Consider the following 21302-nt stretch of genomic DNA (forward strand, 5'->3'; position numbering starts at 1 on the left):
AACACCAGTGTCTCTTTCCAGAAATCATGACCCAGTTAATCAATATAATCCACAGACCCTGTCGTGAGCAGTTTCACGTCAGAACTATTTTCTTTCTACGGTAGAATCTACTGGAACTACTTTCTGGTTGAGCTGTAACAGTGTGGATTTTTCCTTACTGCAGTGACAAAGACACATTCCCGTGGGATTGCGGTTTACTGTAATTGCCTTAATAATAATATTTTATTGGACTTAATGGAGGCACACTGTCATTAGCATAGTGTAGTTCCTTTAAAGAATAGGACAGTGTGCAAAGGGTATGCAGCGTGAAAATGAAGGAGAGCGATGGGCAGAGGTGCCGATGCTGCTCATGGCGGTGCAGAAACTTAAACTTAGCAGTAAGATGTCAGTGTGGCAGTAAATGTACAGTTAAGGTTACATGATGTCAGATAATAAACGCTGCAGCTTCTCAAGACTAAGAAAACTTTTCTCTGTTCTTTCCCAACAGCTGGAAAAGTGAACTGAGCAGGAAAGGCTAATGCTAAACCAATGCTAACACTAGCGTTGTACTTTTACATCGTTGTATCCCTTTCAGAAGCTTTATAATCCAGCCTTGAACTGCAGCGTCTTTTTTGGAGACATAGTAAAGATGTTGACATTGTTAGCCGCCCACTGGCAATCCCAAGATGCATTGGGCCATGGTCATGTGATTATTGTCACAGCTCTACTTTCTGGTTAATTATGATGATTTAATTTCTGGAAAGAGATGCAGGTGTTGCAGTTTTTCAAACGCATCTTTTTTGCACTTTGAGCACCACAACCACAGAGCGCCATTTAATGCCAGTATATTGAAGGCAGACACCTGTGCAGTCAATATCTCCATAACTCTGCAACTCAAACCAAAACAATGTAGATGGATAAATAGCACCACAGGTAGAAGGATTAGTGTGCATTTTTGATTTTGGGGTGAATTGTCCCTTCAACGGAAAGACAACACTGGTTGTCTCAGATACTCGTACTTTCTTGAAGACTGCCCTCTCTCTTCTCTTTTTCATTTCTTCATTAGGGTTTGAGTAACATCTGAGGTAAAATTAGAGGTAAAGGGTGACATCTGTTCATCTGACTGATAAACAGGCCAACATGAAACAAAGAACGTCCCCAAGATCTCATGTTTGTGAATATGTGGTAATCGTGTGTGCCATTGGGGGATTTTCTGTCAATATGTTTTACATTTAATAAAATATACCAATTAAAATTATAACAATCATATATATAAACATCTTTTGTTTTTTGTGTTTTTCTTTCTAAATAAAAAACAAACAAACAGACATTTGAAACAGTGTACACATCATCGTTGCCACTTTCTTCCTGTGATAAAGTCTCTGACCGCTAACTCGAGATCAGCCAAACCTCAGTAAATCCACCGTGAAGGCTCCAGATGACTCCCGCAGAGCCTGGTCTGAGTGCAGTGCACCTCCAGCAGGCGTGGACCAGTGAGGAAGGCCCCCGGTTGAAAAGAGAAAGAGCGGAATGCAGTGGAAGGCCGCGGGGCTTCGGAGGGCCACGTCGGGGGTCTGGGTCTCCTGAGAGCACTGTTCCTCCTGCCAATTCCACCCTACAGGTGCTCCCCCCTCCTCGCCCAGACCTCCTCGTCCGCAGAACCCGTCCCACCCCCAAGCCTGGCCTCATCGGACCGCTTTGTGCTTTCCCCCACAGCAGCCACACCTCTCGCCACACCGCAGGCAGGCGCGCAAAGGCAGGTAGCAGCACATGCAGGGCACGAAGAGCGACAGGGCCAGGAGGGCCAACCAGCGGGCACAGCAGAGGGGGTGCGGGTGGCCCCCCATCGAGTCATCACACGAGCAAGGCTCCCAGAACTCCCCCTCAGAGTCCGACATGCAGTGGTAGAGCAGACTCTCTGCGCACCACACACAGGTCCACTGGCGCAGGCAGTGCAGGGCGGGGTCGGGGGCGTCTCTGCAGCGGCCCCGCCCGTTCTCCGAAGCGCTGAAAACAGAGCGGCAGTACACGCAGCGGGACGAGCACGACGACGACGCCTGAGGACAGGGGCTGTCGTCATCGGGGGAGATCACCCCCGGGTCGCCGCTGCTGCTGGCCCCTCCTCCTCTCTTACGAGTCCGCGAGCGGGGCGTGGCCAGTGAGGTGTGGATACAGCAGGGAGAGGGTGAGCCTTTGCCCGTCTCCTGGGGCGAGCCGGCACCTGAGGACACACCTGACACGGCGTTGGGCATCGACATGCAGGTGGGCGATGACGAGGACAGACGCTGGGAAGCTTTACTGTCCAGGCTCACCGTCACGTCACAGCCCGCCGTACCCACGCCCGCCAGCTCCTTCTCGAAGCGAACCACGCACAGCTCTGACTTGTCCTGCAGACTCCCTCCGCCACCGACAACCACGCCCCCCGTCAGCCCCCCGACCATAGTCCTGGTGGCCCCCGCCCGCCTGTAGTCCTCGTAACCTCGAGACCCCCACAGGTCTTTGCAAGGGTCCACGCTGCGCAGGTCTCCCTCCTCCAGCAGAGAGATGGTGGGTGAGAGGGGGGACAGAGGAGACGAGGCCGGGGGACCCACAGGTGGAGTCGGTGGAGCAGGAGGTGGGGGCGGGGGCGCTGGGGGATTCAACACAGCCGTCATTTGTGAAAGCTGGTGCTGTCCTGGCCTGGTGTGGATCTGTGGAGAGGGTATAGTGTTACACAGGGAGTCAGGAACACAGAGTTCTGTGGCAGCAGATACAGAACATTCAGGACCACCACTGAATCTATTTCAGATCTAAAAGAGATGCACAAGTGATCAAGAACCCAAAAATAATAAGATTTCATTTAATATATATAAATATATATATATATATTAATAACATCAGCAGGTCATTTTGATTCTGTCTCTGCTGTAGGTGTGGACTCAAGGGCGGAGACAGAAAAAAATCAACCAGTCCAACTTCCATGATTTTTCTTTGCTCTAATAATAATAATGGATTTAAAATGCCACTAATTCTCTGGGAACCCCCTGATAGACCCAAGGCAGTTCCCAGACTTCACTTGAGGGGGTTTATTTGGATTGTGTGAGGTACTTGTCCATAGTCAGTCTACAGTAGATGGCCATCGGCACGCCCCCAGTTTGGACAAGCAGCAGGAGTACTGGTGTAGGAAGCTAAGCAATGTACTGCTGAGAACAGGGTCAGCAGCAAAAAGTATATCAGCCATGTAAAATAATCAGTTTCAGTTTAAGTCTATGCTATATTAAGAATGTTTTCACCACTTTACCTTGCTGTCTGACAGCCCTTTCTGACAGGAAACTGCTGTTATATAAGCCAAATATCACTCTCTCAAAACCAACCAAACTCCATAGACAAGATCAGTCATGTTACCTTGCAGAGCATGGGTCGACCGCTGCCTCGATCTGTTAGCTTACTTATGCTACTGTGTAACTTTGATGTTGCAAAGGGTTGGTTTGGATTCATTAAAGTCCCCCAATAACACAAAAAAACTAACCAATCAAGGCAGCAATAGACCAGTAACTCCTGTATGTGAAGCAAAATTGCAGTTTTTGCCAAAGGAGTCTGGTTGAGCAAGAGAGAGCAATATTTGTCTTATATGGTGGCGTTTCCCCATTGGAAAAAGCTGTCTGTCAAGGTAAATGGAGAAAACTCAAGGTGTATGGATTGCATCTACTTAAGGCAATGTACTGACTATTGATAAGTACCTTGTGCAATTATAGTAATGATCATTACAGCTCATAAGTGTGATGAGAACACACACAGAAAACTGAACTGACAATTAAATCAACACATTCCTTTGAGCATCTTGTCATCACTGTGAAGTACTGAATGTGCTGTGGTACCTGAGCAGGTGTCTGAGTGGTGACAGCATGGCTGGATCCGAAATTAAACTCCTCCGATCGCACGAAGCAGGTAGACGACGACTCGCTCGTCACTATGGTAATGGGTTTGGGAAGCATTTCCTTTCTGCTGTTGGATGACGACTCACTTCCTGTATGGGACTGGCAGAGGCTGCATGTCATCCCACAAGTCAAGAACATCAATAACTGTACTGGGGCCCAGCAGCAGCACAAACAAGCCCCTTTTAGATCAATAAAGGCGCATTTCCACCTAAAGTAAAAGGAACTTTTAGTCCCTGGAACTGCTTTTCAAGGAACTAAAAGGTTCCATTTCCACCACAGTCTGAAGACCCAAAGAGATTAGGCAAATTAGTTATCTGACATATGCAAAAGTGATGGCTGTTTTTATTTATCTTTTTAGCTTGAGACTATTCAATATAAGGCCGGGACTTTGTTGTCCTTATTGTTGTTTGTTGATGTGCCAAAGCACAATGAACAAAAACTGGTTTGCAACTGCAGATTCTTAAAAATGGTCCCAGGAATAAAATGTTGTTAATGCTGCACCAATCAATACCTTTTAGCACTGAGAGCCCCACCCCTCCTGAGCAGGGACTTTTTTGGGGTTGAAATAATATCCCCAGAACTTAATTTAGACCCTGGTCTCTGCGGTGGAAATGCACTGAGTACCTCCAAAGGTTCCTAGTCCCTGGGGAAAGTTTCTTTGGTGGAAACGTGGCTTAAATGGGCAAACTACTCAGACACTCACAGCTTGGCCGTCATCCTCGGTGTCCGCCTCTTCTGGTGTGGAGGACGACGGCGAATCAGAACCTTGATAACACGAAAAGAGAGGATTGAGGCTTCACTTGATAGTTTTTCAGTTCACACAAGGTTTATCATACCATTGTCATACATCATTTTAAAAGTACAATGCTAGTATAAAAAACAATACTTAATACTTGTTTTTTTTAATTAACAACCTGCACAGAGTGCTGGTACAGAAAAAAATGTCACTGAACGCTGTCTGGTTTTGCTAAAAACCAAATGTCAGGAAAATAAACACCAAACTGAACTGAGGTCTTGAATGAGCACTTATTTCTTTTTCATAGCACTGGTACTTCTGATACTACTGAATGTTAGTATTGGATCTTGACATTGTTATAACCATGTCATGATGCCTGTCATGAACATGAAGGAGTCTTGAAGAAGCCTTAATGAATATCTATGACAGCCACTGAGTTTTAGTTGGTAAAATATGTCATTTTTAAAGCAAAGTTGACATTGTTTGAGATGTCATTGTTATGACAACTTGACTTTATGTTTTAACATTACATTAAACTGTCATATGTGGTTGTTTTGACTCCAGCCATCATAAGACCATTGTAAGTGTGTTATGAATACTTTTCATGAACTCAAGCAATGTGGTACATTTTGGATTTGTAATGAAGATGTCATTACATTTTATTACACTGTCAAATGATTTTATGACAACTAAAGTGAAAGACTTGTCATAACGATGTCATTAAATGTTATAAGGTCATTTTGACGACAGAGCACAGTACTTAGATGATTCAGTTCAAGTAGGCTAACCACTGCTTCTTTCCGTAGCTGGCATTAGCGAGTTAGCTCGGTCAGCCGTGGAGCTAGCAGCCTAATTAGCTGACTCAGCCTCAGGCTGCCAGGAACCAAACCCAGCAAGAAAACCACCTCAGTACTGTATTCCCTGTTGTCAAACTGGCCACCATATGTCTAAGTGTAATAGGATTTAATGACAAGTCAAAAATGTGCGACTTTACTGGAGGTCACTTATAATAGTCATTATTCAATATTGATTCAGTCATTCACTTATAAAGGCCTCATGATGGTCAGTGTTAAAACAACCACATATGATAGTTTAATGTAATGTTAACACAAACTTAAACAGTGTCTTTAAGTTTGATAATGTCAAGTTGTCATGACAAAGACATCTCAACAACAATGTCAACTTTCCATTAAAAATTGGATAAGTGATCAAATGACAATGACAGCAGTCATAAACCCTCATAAAGACTGAGACTCTTCACGATAGGTGTTGTGACATGGTTATTATACTAAACATGGTACTGAAGTATCAGTATTATTGACAACCTTAGTTCAAACACTACTAATAAAGTTTTGGTATGTGTGTCTCTACCTCTGTCAAGCTTGTCTATGACCATCTGCAGCCCTTTCTCAAAGGAGATGGCATCGGCAGGACTCTGGAACGTAAGGCCGAACTTTCGATCTTCTACTCGCCAGTGATGGAAGATGGGGTTCACCTTGTTGTACACTAACCCCCTTTGCACTGCACACTCCAACACCGGCTAAACACACATACACACACACACACACACACACACACACACACACACACAGCAATCCCACCAAAACATGACGAAGTTAGGTCACCAACCAACACGGGTCCCCCTCCTCAAATCCTGCCCTCACATAAACAAACATGAATCTGTACAGTCTTTAGGTGGTGTTGAGGAGCAACGTGGCACCAAAGACAGCCATAACACACGCACACACTCACTGCTCGATCTCGCAGCCGTTCTCCACGTATGATGTACTCTCTCCGGCCCCTGCCGTCGTGACTCCGCCCCTTACATATGACCACGTGACTGAGGCCGCCACCTCCAAGGGGCACCCAACCACCACTGGAGTCATCACGTGTCATCACCACTGCACGAACACGCACACTGTCAGGGAAGCCAAGAGAGGGAGCAGAGAGGCCCATGCAGGCCGATTAAACAATGCAATGATGCAGACTGACACACACACACACACACATGCATGCAATCTTTGTTAAACATAAACATATAACATATTAGAAATTACTTCCACAGTAACAGGAAAATTACACTATTGAGTTTAAATCCTGTTTTTCTAATATTAATTGGGAAACAACATTTCAGCACACATCAGGAATCTGCAAAAAAAATGAGGGTTATTTAGTTACACAAACCAATCATGAAAGCAAAAATCTTAAAGTTCAGCAGATTATCAACATATTAATACTAATGAGGGAGTTCCACATCCATAAAGTGAGGTTCTCAAGGTCTGCACATCATTTGAATCGGCAGATGTTACTGATGATATTCAATCTCTATAATTCAGAGGCAAGAAGAATGCAACAATTATAAACGCAAAAGAAAATTTTTAATAAATGTATTTATTGTATAAAACTGCAACTGCATGTTCACAGCATGTTGACATGTGTATGTTGAAAAAAGCAAAGCAAATTTGTATTTGGATGAAATATGCTTTTATGCACCATACGATGATTTGTTTACATTGAAAAATACAGTTGTATGGTCTGTTGTGATATGGCTGCTTAGCAGTGGTGGACATTTTTTGAGTATCTGTACTTTACTTGAGTATTTTTGGAAACTTATTACTTTCACTCCACTACATTTCAAAGACAAATATTGTACTTTTGACTCCACTACATTTCTAGGAAAGTTGTTGTTACTTTTTGACTGAGCACAGCTTTGAAGTCAGCTGTTGCTGTTTTTTCTTTTCCAAAGTGCAATTGGTCACATGCTGTGTTCCTCACAGAAGGAAACCAATCACAGTAGCTCCTCTCAAATGGGATTGATGTAAAAGCAGAAATACGTCCAGGCGCACTAACAAGCACAAGCAAGCTCTGCCTCTTTCATTAAAACAAAAAGCGCTAATGGTGACGGCAGGAGAAAGACAAAATTAAATCTCAAGATGTAATTATAATTATCCATTATTCCAGGTAGCTTTTAAAGTTGGATTGTTTTTATTGGGGTGAAAAATACAGAATAATTCATGTATATATACTGCCTCTGAAGACAGAAAGAAATCTCAGTTATTTAACAGACTTGGAGAACTTAAAGTTGGCTTCAATCTAATTTTATGATGTGATTTCAATACAGTTACATCAGAAAGTGACAACAGCTGTCCTTTTTGTTTTTGACTGTATTTCTATGCTGAAGTTTTTATAGGTGTTTCTATAGACTTTGTGTAGCAGAGTGGTTCTACAAGCAGGTCAGTGCATCATTAGATGGTTTCAGAGAGTTACAAGGTTCTGTAAATGATACCGATACTACTGATATTAGAAAATGTACTTTGTAATTTGTACTTTTGAATACTTAAGTATTTTTAAAAACATGTACTTTTGAATACTTAAGTATTTTTAAAACCAAGTACTCTAGTACTTTAACTCAAGTAAAATTTTGACTGAGCAACTTTCACTTGTAGTTGAGTAATATTTGACCAGGAGTATCTGTACTTTGACTCAAGTACTGGGGTTGAGTACTTTGTCCACCACTGCTGCTTAGCTTGGGGATGGTTGCAAGAAACTGCTGCAAGAACATGTTGCAATGGTCCCCACCCTCACAGTCATGGTAGAACATCGTGTGCTAGCAAGACACATTCACCTAGACACATGCTTACCATGTCATTTAGAAGTCAACTAAGAGAACTCAACTCAATAAGTTCTGATTAACTCATCAAAAAGTTCAGGACAATTTGACAAACATAGAGCTCATGAAAAAAATGACTGTCATATCAAAAACATTTTTTTTCTTTTTCTTTTGTTTCATTTTAATTTTTTTCACTAAATACAGCAGCAGATGTTGCCTGTGTCACAGCTGTCTTCAGGGTCTAACTGAGCATGTGCAGTATGAGTATCATCACTCTAGCATGTTTCAGAGTGGAGGAATTTGTTGCAACCTTCCCTTGTTGTATCCGTCCCCGGTCTACCCTTCTCTGAATGTATGAGTCACATGTTGTAACTGACTTAATGGCAATAAAGATTAAACACACACACACATAGGGTAGACAGGGGACGGTTGCCACAGGTCTTGTTCCTCCACCTTTTTTTTTTTACTTCTGTATGGTCAGTAATGTTTACCATGAGTCTTGGTCAATGTGTCCAGCTGGGACATGATGTTCTGTTATGGCTGTTGGGTGAAGACAGCTGCAACACATTGTCCCCAAGCTAAGCAGCCATATTGAAAACAGACCACACAACAGTGTTTTTCAACATAAACAAGTCATTGTGGGCTGCATAAGAGGATAGTTCACTCAAATACAAACGAGATAGCTAGATAGCTAGATAGCTAGATAGATAGATGCATTGTAACATTAAACACGGAGAAACCCTTAAGCATTAAAAGAAGTGATCTGAATTTCTCTGTTATTCAGAGAAATGCAAAAAGTGTTGCAACTGTCCCCATTTTCTCCTACTGTCACATGTTGTAAGTGACTCAAATGAAAAAATACTCATATATGCAAAATCATTCACACACATTTGTTTGTTTAAAAAAAAAATCAAAGCATAGATCAACTTCTATAACACAGCAGACAAATAATGTCAGTGTGGTGACTACATATGATGCCAAGGCAACTGTTTTCAGCTCTACTGAACAAAGACTGCATGATAAAACTCACACAAAGAAGACAGAACTGACAGGTCAGCCTGCGTGATTACTGCTAAAGTTGTACCATACAGTTTTTAATAATCTATGACCACGTGATTAAGGTCAATCTGATTTTAATTAGCATGTGATGACAGTAAACAATTATAAAAAAATGTGAAATATTCGGACAGGTCTGGTTTGGCATTTCTGCTGCTGAGAGCAAATGAGAATTGGGATGATAAATAGGCTAATATGCACTCAGAATAAAGGAACAAATGGAAAGAAAGAAATAAAGCGAGTGTTGAAAGAAATGGGAGGAAGAGAAGAGGGAGGAGGAAGAACAAGTGTTTCCCAGATAGATGTATCAATGAACGCACCCATTTGCCATCAGAGGCCCTGGCATTCTTGCAAAAATAAAAGGAACTCTGCCCTCAGCGATCAACTGGACATTTTCAGAATAGTGAAATTTAATGCTACCGTCCACTGATCATTTCGCAACTGACCTCAACCCTGGGGACAAGCTTCTTCCTTTCAAGACTGATTTAAGTTTAATATATGAAGATTTGATCGGTCTGGTCCAAATATTTTCTTGTTTCTTTGGGTTGTGGACAAAACAAGACATTTGTGGATGTCACCTTGGGCTTTGGGAAACACTGATCAATATTTTTCTGCATTTTCTGACATTTTATGGACCAAGCAACTAATCAATTAATCAAGAAAATAATCGACAATGAAAATAATCGTTAGTTGCAGCCCTAAATTTCAGCATGGTAACTACATATGATGCTGGGGCAACTGAACTAAGATTAAATGATGAAATTCACACAAAGTAGACATAATTGAGAGCCTGTATGATAACAGGTAAAGGTGTGTCATGCAGTATTTAACAATCTATGGCCACATGATTGAGCTAAATCTGATTCTAATTATTAGCATGTGATGACGGTTAAAAAAACAGAATATTTGGACGGATCTGGTTTGGCAGTATTTCAACATTTCTGCTCATGAGAACTGGGATGTTCAGTGTGTGTAGGCTAAACATGTGCTGAGAATAAAGGGGGAAATAGATGAGAGACAGAAAGACAGCCAGCGTTGACAGAAATGGGCAAATGGGAGGAGGAGGAGGAGGAAGAGGGAGGAAGAATAAGTGTTTTCCCAGATAGATGTATCATTGAACACACCCATTCACCATCAGAGAACCCAATGTTCTTGCAGAAGAATAAGTTCTGCCCTCACCGATCGGCTGAGTATTTTCAGAATACTGTGCGTATTGAAACAAAAAGTAAAAGTTACGCAGTGAAGTTTGATGTATTTTTTCTATGTTGCAACTGTCCCCTGATCATGTTGCACCCCAACCCTAGGGGACAGACTTCTTCATCTCAAATAAAAATTGTGAGCGATATTTCACATGCAATCATGGTTAAATGGTATGGGTAATTAGCATAAAGGTTTTTTCATTGTTTTTCAGGCCAAAGATCCCTCAGCTGATAGAAAGATCAGGGTCCCCGTACTACACATATTGCATTGAATATTTTCAGGTCTTCGTCTTTGAAATAACCTGCAGCTGCTAAGTCAGCAGCAGTTGTAGCATGGCTAATGTTAGCTGCGTTAGCCTCACCCTCTGCACTTCAGCATGTGGTGTCTGAGGTGGCGGGTCTGTCAGGGTCTCCTGCTCATGAAGTTAAAAAAAACGATCCATCATGGCTCACAAGAGTGTCTGTACACTGGAGATAATAATACAGCTAACTGGCCAACATGTTTCAGTAATACATATCAAACTGGTTCACCAACAGCTAGCTCACATGATTACATGAGGATTCATGTGTAGCCTTTTGTAATTACTAATAATATGTTGGATTTATGTTAGTATGTTTTTAGACATATTTTTAAAAAATCAATAATTTGGAGGATCCCCTAGTGAAGACCCATGGTCTACTCCAGCTAGTCTCTGAGTGAGACAGGTGCAAAAGTGTTGCAACTGACCCCAGTTTCCCCTACTATCACATTATCACAATAAAGATTAAAAAAAAAAAAAAAACACATGCGCACAAATATGCACACTCATTCAGGTGAAAAAGTGAAGCCTAGATCAGCTTCCATAAATGTCAGTGTGGTGACAACGTGATGCTGAGGCGACTGAGACTGAAAGATGAAATTCACACAAAGAAGACAGAACTGACAGCTTGACCTGTAGATAACAGGTAAAGGTGTACCATACAGTAGGGTAGACTTGGGACAGTTGCAACAGGCTGGCACATGATGTTCTCTCATGACTGTTGGGGTGGGGACAACTGCAGGACTTTGTCCCCAAGCTAAGCAGCCATATTGAAAACACACCATACAAGAGTATTTTTCAACATAAGCATGTAATTGTGGGGCACATAAAAGGACAGTTCATTCTTGACTTAAAGTAGCTCAAAGTTCTACCCATAAAAAAGCGAAACTCAATAACTGGTACTACAGTTTACTATAATATTACTGTAAAACAACGCATGTTTTCAAAACACTAGCTTATTGAGACAAAAAGGCCAAAGGTAAGTAATAACTGTCCCCAGTCTCCCCTACGCACAATCATTAACACATAAATACGCACAGTCATTCAGTTAAAAAAAAAACACCTAGCTTAACTTCCATAGTAAATTAGATAGATAATCAGATAAATTTCAGTAAAGTTGTTAGCTATCAAATTAATTGCCAACTATTTTGATAATCGATTAATCGATTTGAGTCCAAATTATCTGATTCTTAAGCTTCTTAAATGTAAATATTTTCTTGTTTTTTGGTCTTCTATGACAGTAAACTGAATATCTTTGGGTTGTGGACAAAACGAGACATTTGTGGACGTCGTCTTGGGTTTTGGGAAACACTGACTGACATTTTCCTGCATTTTCTGTTATTTTGTGGACCAAACAAGTGATCAATTACTCGATAAAATAAAATAATCTTTAGTTGCAGCCCTAAATTTCAGTTTCCTGACTACATATGATGTTGAGGCCATTGAACTAAGATTATATGATGAAATTCACACCAAGAAGACAGGATTGAGAGCTTAGCCTGTACAGTAAAAGGTAAAGTTGTGCCACACATTTTTTTTATGATCTATGACCACATGATTGACTAAAATCCAACTTTAATCATCATGTGACATTAGCAGACAGATGTAAGTTTAAAATATAAATATTTGGTTGGTCTAGTTCAAATGCAAAAAAAAAAAAAGTGTTGCAACTGTCCCAGGTCTCCCCTACATGCAACCATTAACGCACAAATACACACATTCATTCAGAGAAAAGAAGAGAAGATGAACTTCCACAATATAAAAATGCAGATAAATGCCAGTGTGGTGACAACATGTGATTGCATGATGAAATTCACACGAAGAAGACTTGTATGACAAAAGGTACCATACTGAAATATCAGGGCAGTTTTTTTTTTTTAGAAATCTATGGCCACGTGACTGAGGTAAATCTGATTTTAATTATTAGCATGTGATGATGGCCCACAATTATTATTATTATTATTATTATTATTATTATTATCATTTTAAAGGTCTGCTTGGTGTTATTTAAACATTTCTCCTGCAAGGATCACATGAGAATAGGGATGCTCAGCGTGTGTAGGCTAAATATGAGAATAAAGGAACCAAACGGATAGAAAGAAAGAAAGAAAGAAAGAAAGAAAGAAAGAAAGCCAGCGTTGAGAGAAATGGTCAAATGGGAGGAGGAGGAGGAGGAGGAGGAGGTGGTGGAGGAGGAGGAGGAGGAGGAGGAGGGAGGAAGAATGAGTGTTTCCCAGATAGATGTATCAATGAACGCGCCCATTCGCCATCAGAGGCCCCGGCATTCTTGCAAAAAAGAGAAAGAGACAGAGAAAGAAAGAAAAGCAAAGCAGCTCTGCCCTCGCCGATCGGCTGAATAATTCAGCACCGCGGCTCGACATGTGCACGAAACGCGTACTTGTATTTTTCTTATTTTTGATTTTTAATTGTTGCAATTATTTTTCTCCCAGACGCTCCTTCCTTTTCTCAATTCCGCCCCTGCTGCACGCACTCATTAACACACCCCGATATTATGTTATATTTTTTTATGAATGGGAGCAGAGATAGAGAGGCTGGCTTCGACACCGCGCCGCGCTGCTCTCATACGTTTTATTCTGTATTTAAAAGGCCCTAAAACACAATGCATACATCGCGTGTGAAGGGAGAAAAAAGGGAACGAGTGGGTGAGAGGATGGAGAGAGGAAACGAGAGATGGGGGGAGGGGGCCCGATTAGAAAAGGGAAGGAGAGGAGGAGAGGTAGAGGAGGGGTGAGGAGGATGAGGGAGAGCGAGCGAGGAGAGGAGAGGAAAAAAAAAATCACATTTCATTCATAAAGTTTGGCTTTAAAAAATCATAATGAAACCCCGAGACACGTTGATAAAAATCACAACGCCTCCATCCCTCCCTCGTTTTACTGTAGCCATGTCTTGAATGACGCGATGCTGGCCCCAAACTCGCCATATTTCGCCTTTTTTTTTTAAACCCCCCCATACATTTACACATTGACTGATTTCGTGACTGTTTTTACCAATCACTAACCACGCGTTTATCTATTTAAATTGTTGCACACAGCTCCTAACGTGTTTTGATTATTATTATTTTTATTTTAATCCTGTGCGTGCGGGTCGGGTGCCAGTCGTGTAAAAGCGCAGCTCCACATGTAGGTGGCTGAACATTTATCACATATTGGCGTGGATATATCGGAAATGGGGTGTATGCTGTTGATTCAAGACTACGTAATGGTGTTTTTATTCTCGGCAGCCTGCTAAATTGTAGAGCACCGACTGTGATAATAGTGCATGATGCTGGATTGGTGTAACACTCATGGCGGTGGCGTTTCTTTCTACCCGGATGGCTGAATATAGAATATGTGCAATGTTAAAAATGAAAATGTAAGGACTTACTCGCCCTCCATGGCTCGGTGTTGCCCGCCGCTTGCAGCAGCCCACCCCAGGGTCTCTCCTCTCCTCCTCTCCTCTCTTTTTATCCTCCTTTCAGGAAACACTCACAGACTCACTCACATTCTCTCTCTATCTGCTCTCATTTTCCTAATCTTCCTCTCCTCTTCTTCCTCTCCTCCTCCTCTCTCTCTCTCCACCTTGATGTCGTTTCGGTGTATCAGGATAGGCTTGAGGTTGCAGCAGCCATTTTCCGCTGGCAGCATCCTCCCTCTCTCTCTCTCTCTCTCTCTCTCTCTCTCTCTCCCTCCCTCCCTCCCTCCCTTCTCTCTCTCCTCTCTCTCGCTTCAAATCACTCCCTCCTCGCTTCTTCCCTTCCTCACTCTACCTGCCCTGTGCCAACACATCCGCACTAATCATTGACAGCATCGTGGCTTTAAGGTGGGCTATAGGCTTTGTCAGTGTAACCATGTGATGATGAATTATTAAAATTCAGCACAGACTTGTGCAGTGACGTGGGTGGTAAATGAAAAGCTGGTAAACCATCAATGACCTCCGGTTGATCCCCTGATTATCACGGGGCAAAAAAATCCACAGAACAAACATAAAATACAGGTAAAACTAACTGTATGCCTCCACCAACCAGTCAAGTTGCATTTTGCATCCATCTGCATCCAGAATCATATGTACTGAAGACTTCAAATTAATTTAATTAAAGGTATTAAATGTATTTTTTGCCAATTCCAATTAATAATTTCCAGTAAGAGACATGCTGTCTTCACTCAGAGACTATGTTTTTTACAGGGGACTGATAGAGAGCTGAACATTATGATGTCACAGCGAAGTTGACCTTTGACCTCTTGCGTCTAAAATCTCATCATGTCATCATTTTGCCCTATTAGACGTATGTAAGAAATTTTGCCATAAGTGTAAATTCTTTAGTTTTGGACAAAAACACGTTTTGTGAGGCAGACAATTTATCCTCGAGTCCAAGCGGATGTTTGTATTAAATTTGAAGAAATTCCGTTTTTAAGTGTTCTTGAGATATTGCGTTTACAAGAATGGGAGGGACATAAGTTCACAGAGAACTTTGACCTCCAAAATCTAATCAGTTCAACATTGAGCCCAATTGGACATTTGTGCCAAATTTGAAGAAATCCCATTTTGCATTCACAAAAATGGGACAGACAGACATCTAGATGTTAAGACAAGATTTAAGTTAAAACAAATATTTTCTTTCTTTTTTTTTACAGTGTATAATAACAAATAAAGTAGATATGTAACATTTAATCGATTAGTTGTCAACTATTAAATAACTCGACTATTTTGGTAATTAATTGGTAAGTTGAGTATTAATTTAAGGAAAAAGTCAAATTCTCTGATTCCAGCTCCTTAAATGTGAGGATATTTATGTTACATTATTGCTCTAAATAAGAAACAAAACAGGAGAAATATACAATAATATGAAGAAAATAATGTACTGGTGAGGTGAAAAAAAAACTCAGTGTTTATAAAAAAGAAACCCAACATTGAAATTAAAGACGGCTGTTTATACTTGCCAATAGTTTAAAAACAGCCATAAGTATTTTATAATATAAAAAAATATGTAAAAACAAGTGTTACAGTAACATGTTTGCTCTGCATTCATACAGTATTAACATACCTCTGGCTTATAATTGTGTTCTTATGTTTATTTCGTTTAAGTCTTAACTTTATATTTTTTGTTGTTGCTCATCATGTGCAGAAACCAACACAGTCTGTTTCAGTATGAACCACAGGGTCCAAGTGTTGGACTTACAGCTACAAAGGTTTCAGCACCATGGACAGCAGTCCCTCTTTTAAGAAAACACATCTTGGAATTTAGAAACATGTTTAATTTGGGGATTAAGTATTAACTGGTAAAATCATTACTCCTTTTTGAAGAAAAAGTGCATGGGTGGCACTCTAAGCTAAGTATAAATAAGAAATTATTTAGTTTTTTAGTGTTTACTTGATTTTTTAAAAAATCAATAAATATAAATATATACATTCAATACATATAGATCTGTAATTAAACGATCCATCTTACCTATGCTCACATTACATGCATACTTTTAAAAAGAATATTTAATTGTTGTATCACACATTTTTAACCTACACTATTTGCATTGTCAGTATTCACTGCCTCACTCATGCATCTAGTAAACTGAGGCTGCTATATCGTATTTATTTATCTTGTATATTTATCGTACTTGTTCTTCTTTTGGTTTTGTTTGTTTAATATCTTTAAATGTATGGGGTTTTTTCATCTTTTTATCTAGTGTAGTATTGCTGCTGGTCTTTGAGGGTTACCAAACGTGATTTTGTTGTATGACTACAATGACAGATAAAGTGCCTTATGTCTTAAATATAAGATATCGCATTGTCATTGCAAACACGATGTTGATTTGTTGTTTTTAGACGTGGTATAAAAAACAAACAAACATAGTGCTCCATGACTTTGTACATGACTTCTACAAGAAATGAAACACGTGGCAGATATCTAGTGTAAATGTAAATGTAAACAGTAGCTTGAAGGCTATGGTTAGCGTACAATACAAGTTGATAGCGAGCAGCAGAAGCAGGCATTTTAGACTCGTCAGTTTTTGGTTAAAGACGTAAAAAAAAGTCAAAAACAACGGTTCAATGGCAATAAGTTCATCTTTGTGAAGGCAGTTGAGCAATATCAGTGAAAGTAGCAGCTTCTTGCTGCACTGTACGGCTCGTTGGTCTAGGGGTATGATTCTCGCTTAGGGTGCGAGAGGTCCCGGGTTCAAATCCCGGACGAGCCCGCTTTTCCCACAAACTTTAATTTTTGAGCTGTTTCATATTGGAGATCTCTCTTATTATGTTGTTTTGTTATTGTCGGTCGCACTTCCTGACATTGCTACCGGTTTCTCAGTGGTTGGTTTGGTTTACTGGTTTATCTTAAAAAGGGACAGTGTACAATACATATTGCACCGGATGTAGCACAATGCTAATTTCGATCTGTTGTCCCTGGTCATGTATATGATGTACATACTGTAGCTATAACAATATTAAAATTAAGTCCGTATTATGCACATAAATACACCTGTAGGACAGACCAGAGTGCATTCAGAGAGGAGTTATCAGATCATGACTGTCTATCTTTCAACCACTTGTTAACATTAGTTTTTAACGTACACACACTAATGTTGGTAGGGATAGCATTTCACTGTTTTTGTCAATTGAAAACACAATTTGAGCACAATAGTCTTATTTCACCATATAGAACTGTAAGAATAAACCGTTTAAGAGCTAAACAATGCAGTATTTTTGGTCATAAACATCAACAAAACATGGTCATAATGTCCATCTTGAAAACGTTACAGTATGTTATAACGCACGGCACCGCCAGGTCATAGGAGTCCCAATCCTATCAAGAATCAAACCTTACTTTGCTGTTATTTTAATGTGATTATATCCCCTTCTGTCTCTTTACACACTTTGCTCCAGAGAATGAACAAATACTGAATTAATAGTAACTACATACCGGAAAAACACCGGGTCCAGCTCGAGGCGCTGCTCCGTGGCTTCCGGCACTCCAGACCCTGGGAAAGTGACAAAATCAAAGAAAAAGTCCCTTATATTGATCAACAAAACAACACACTTCAGATTTATTCAGAACTGTAATGAAAGTTAAGTGACTTACAGTAATAAAGCTGCTGTGATTCGATCACAAGGGTGATGCCAGTATGGTACTCTCGCTTCTGCCATCAATTTGAGGACAGAAGACCCCTTATATTTCAGCACCAAGGACAGCACCTTAATAACACGATTGCTCAATAATGATTGGATACTAACAGCTACTTCTGAAAGGTTCTGTCTTCACCTCTTAACTCGAAGTTATAGAATCTGGATAAAATAAATAATACATCAAATCGTGACTACATCCACAGTCAATTAATATAGAAAAATTATGCTATTTTACAAGGTGTTAATTGAGGACAACGTGATGATTGATCTGTGACCCATTTGATTTTTGATAGTACAGATTTAATTATGAAAAAAGATATAGCAAATAAAAAATATATTACTAGGGTCATACATTTTCACAGATGTTATGATCACTATGTAAAATAACGTCTTGCTCACAGGACATCATTATCATTATTATATGGTTAAAATGGAAAAAACAAAACAAAAAAAAAAAAAAACGATGTTTTGTCGCACATTTAAGTAACATAAATATGAATTTTTAAAAGTTATTTTAGTGATTTAACACTTATTTTATTATTCATCCAGAGTCATTATACTCTCTGGGGGAACCGTGTCCATAGCAACGGTCTGTTCTTCATAACAACGTTCCACTACACATAGCAACGGTCTGCTATAAAGAAATAACAGACCTTAAAACGTGTCATTGAGCTGTCAGAACGTAGTGTTCAACAAGGCCATGTAATAATATTTTTGGATAACATCGACCATAATACAGAAACGCAAGGCAACTTTATTAGTGTATACACCCTGTCTCCTCCAATTTACTAATAAGAACAAAACATTGCGGCTTTATCATAATTCCAGGGAACCAGAAACAAACGTTTCAAGCGAAACATCACCTGACCCTACATGTCTGTCAGATAATTCGAGGTAGGTTAATATGATTAAAACTTTATGTAGGGATATAACGTTACCACAATTAACTGAAATATTTAAGGTCTTAAAACTACAAAGCTATATTTTAACACTGTCCCCTAAGCTAGCTAACTGAACTTAACAAATGCTTACGACTAACGGTCGTTAACGGTAGCTACCTAAACTGTAGTTACGCTAACTTAACCAAGAAATCAACTAATGTGGTTCATATCTTTGATTAGCCTTTTATAACTCGAAATGTATTTTTCTATAGCATCTAAAAGAAAATAAACTGCGCACAACAGGTGTCTAATGTTGGCATTTACTCTGTAAAATTAATATAAAACGAAGAGGTAATGTTGGAGAAGTTGTTAGCTAGCTTAGTGCAGCAAGTTACCTGCTTGGTGTTGTAAGCGAAATGGAAGTCCTTTTTGCCATATCTTCCCATAATATCAGGTGTTTCATTGGTAAGTAACCAAAAATTAAATTTACAATATCCAAAATTAAAATTAATATTGTAGTGTCACCCAAAATGATGAGCACTGGCAACCTTTTTAAAACAGTTTTCTAGGGATATCCAATAAATACTAGGGCTCATAAATTATCGGACAATCATTTAAAATTTATGTTAACATTTATTATTCTGATGATGAATTTATGATAGTTCACTACATCTGAGCCCTTCTTACCACCAGGTGTGCAGAAACTACAGGTTGTATAAACTTATTTTCAAAATACAAAAATGTGACTATCAGTGTCTGTCATGAGAAGCAGGTAATTATAAGTTACAGCATCGGTTGATAAAAATCCATATAGTGCATATCTAATAGATACATGTTTACAGGCATCACACATGATAATATTATAAATGATACAATACAATGATAAAATCAGCACTGTTACCATATTCAGTGTTGTCCTGAACCTCTTTAAAGCTGCCCGTGTCTTATGAGCTGTTCAAGGATGCATAGTATAGTACTACCAGATTAATTTAACAACTAACATTGAATCAAATCTTTCACAAAATGTGTCACCCTTTATTTACGTATTTTATGTATAATTGATAACATAAACTTGTATTTGCAACTTCTCCAGCTTTGGGAGTAAAGACCAACAAGAAATGATCCCTCACCTTCCTGCTTCTAAAATACAAGCACCCATGCGTCGTTCATACAGCGATGTGGTCAGAGGTGGAACTACAAAAAACCTACACAGCAAAGAAGCAGAGGCACAGACGACACCAAAGATCAACAAATCAAGTCAAAAATCCAGCTGTGTTTTGTCTCATGTGACTGAGGTGTGCACTAGCTTGACCTGCCATGTAACAGAGAAGGTTCACAGCACTACAGAGCAAACTGCTGAAGCACCTGCTGCCAAGCTTACAGAGCTGCACAACCATTCAACACAAGTGACAAATCAGGCAAAAAATGGACTACCTGAACGCTGCTTCAAACTAGCAAAGAAGCCAGGAGATGGTTGTGAGAGCTCCCAGCAAACATCTGGAGAAAAAGTCACCACTGTGCAAGAGAGTTCACAGCAGCAATGTTCCACTGCCATGGCAGGAAACACAATCAAGAAAAAAAAAAAAGAGCCACATCAAATACCTCAAACCCACAACTGTGGCAATGACAACAACGGGAGCAGTTCATCTTGCATACAAAAAGACATGAAAGGACAAGCAGCACAGGTTTTAGTAGATGAAGGGATGTATACAGCTGCCTCAAATAATGCTGCCAACTGCCCAAAAACAGCACCTGGAGATGTTAGTGTCAAGTTACGACTCCAGTTTGAACTTAAGGTTTCCTTTCCTGAAGATGCTTCCTTTAAGGCTAAGAAAATAAGCACACCCAAAGCATTAAACCACAACCAACCTAATAAGTATATAAGAAATGTCTCCATGAAAGAAGAGGTGTATGGGAAGAAAGGTCAGGTTGAAAAAGAAAAACAGGATCCAGGCATCAACCCTGCAGTGCCTCCTGAAGACAAAGTTCACACTGAGAATCGCTGGCACCCGTTTACAGTCAATCAGTCCTGTTCCCACAAGGTGCGCTGTCAACATAACCCGGGGAGAGGTCTGCCACCGAATGTCCAAAAGTGGTGAGCTACGCATACCACCTCAAGCCACTGTCAATGTTAAACTCTAATCTAATTGTATTTTTTAATAACTAGTACACAATCTCAGGCTGAGAATTTAAACGCAAACTAGAGATGCAACATTTAGTTGATTGAAAGATAATCAGTCTGCAACAACTCTGATAATCAATTAATCATTTAAGTCATTTTCAAGCAAAAATGTCAAACATTTGCTGGGTCCAACTTCTTAAACGTAAGGATTTGCTGCTTGTCTTTGTCACTTATGAGGGTTGCCACAATTTCAAGATTAAATCAAAAATGAAAATTCTAGGGGAAATGAGGCAGAATTGTATTTTTTTCACCACCTATTGCAGCACCTGGTGCATCTGAAGAACAAAACAGCACTTCAAAGACAAGATGTTTACAGGTTAAGACTATATC

The 21302-nt window shown here is 40.0% G+C and overlaps 2 protein-coding genes and 1 non-coding gene across 4 annotated transcripts; 2 read left to right on the forward strand and 1 right to left on the reverse strand.

The window, feature by feature from the left end:
- Nucleotides 1–1150: 1150 nt before the first annotated feature.
- spred3 (sprouty related EVH1 domain containing 3) lies at nt 1151–14429 on the reverse strand. Of its 2 annotated transcripts, none has more exons than XM_084717447.1 (6): nt 14181–14429; nt 6385–6550; nt 6004–6172; nt 4600–4661; nt 3837–3995; nt 1151–2669 (listed from the first exon to the last, which is right to left on the reverse strand). In XM_084717447.1, the coding sequence occupies exons 1-6, from the start codon at nt 14189–14191 to the stop codon at nt 1665–1667; spliced, it is 1572 nt and encodes a 523-aa protein (XP_084573573.1). In that variant the 5' UTR covers nt 14192–14429; the 3' UTR covers nt 1151–1664. The 2 variants fall into 2 exon arrangements, with proteins under 2 accessions (XP_084573573.1, XP_084573574.1); XM_084717448.1 differs by lacking the exon at nt 14181–14429 and adding an exon at nt 13056–13177.
- A 2483-nt stretch (nt 14430–16912) lies between these two features.
- trnap-agg (transfer RNA proline (anticodon AGG)) lies at nt 16913–16984 on the forward strand. The gene has a single exon. It is a non-coding gene; the product is annotated as a tRNA-Pro (tRNA).
- A 2753-nt stretch (nt 16985–19737) lies between these two features.
- LOC146328437 (uncharacterized) lies at nt 19738–20957 on the forward strand. The gene has a single exon (XM_084716399.1). The coding sequence runs from the start codon at nt 19909–19911 to the stop codon at nt 20887–20889; it is 981 nt and encodes a 326-aa protein (XP_084572525.1). The 5' UTR covers nt 19738–19908; the 3' UTR covers nt 20890–20957.
- The last annotated feature ends 345 nt before the right edge of the window (nt 20958–21302 follow it).

Source organism: Lutjanus erythropterus, chromosome 4 (genome assembly GCF_056507025.1).
Source record: "Lutjanus erythropterus isolate fLutEry1 chromosome 4, fLutEry1.hap2, whole genome shotgun sequence".
Classification (NCBI taxonomy): domain Eukaryota; kingdom Metazoa; phylum Chordata; class Actinopteri; order Lutjaniformes; family Lutjanidae; genus Lutjanus; species Lutjanus erythropterus.

Coding starts and splice junctions, on each gene's coding strand:
- spred3 (XM_084717448.1), bottom strand. CDS start 13,177: ATGTCGAGCCGCGGTGCTGAATTATTCAGCCGATCGGCGAGGGCAGAG. Junction 4,662..6,003: donor CATAGACAAGCTTGACAGAG/GTAGAGACACAC, acceptor CGTGTTATCAAG/GTTCTGATTCGCCGTCGTCC. Junction 3,996..4,599: donor CCGAGGATGACGGCCAAGCT/GTGAGTGTCTGA, acceptor AGCCTCTGCCAG/TCCCATACAGGAAGTGAGTC.
- LOC146328437 (XM_084716399.1), top strand. CDS start 19,909: ATGATCCCTCACCTTCCTGCTTCTAAAATACAAGCACCCATGCGTCGT.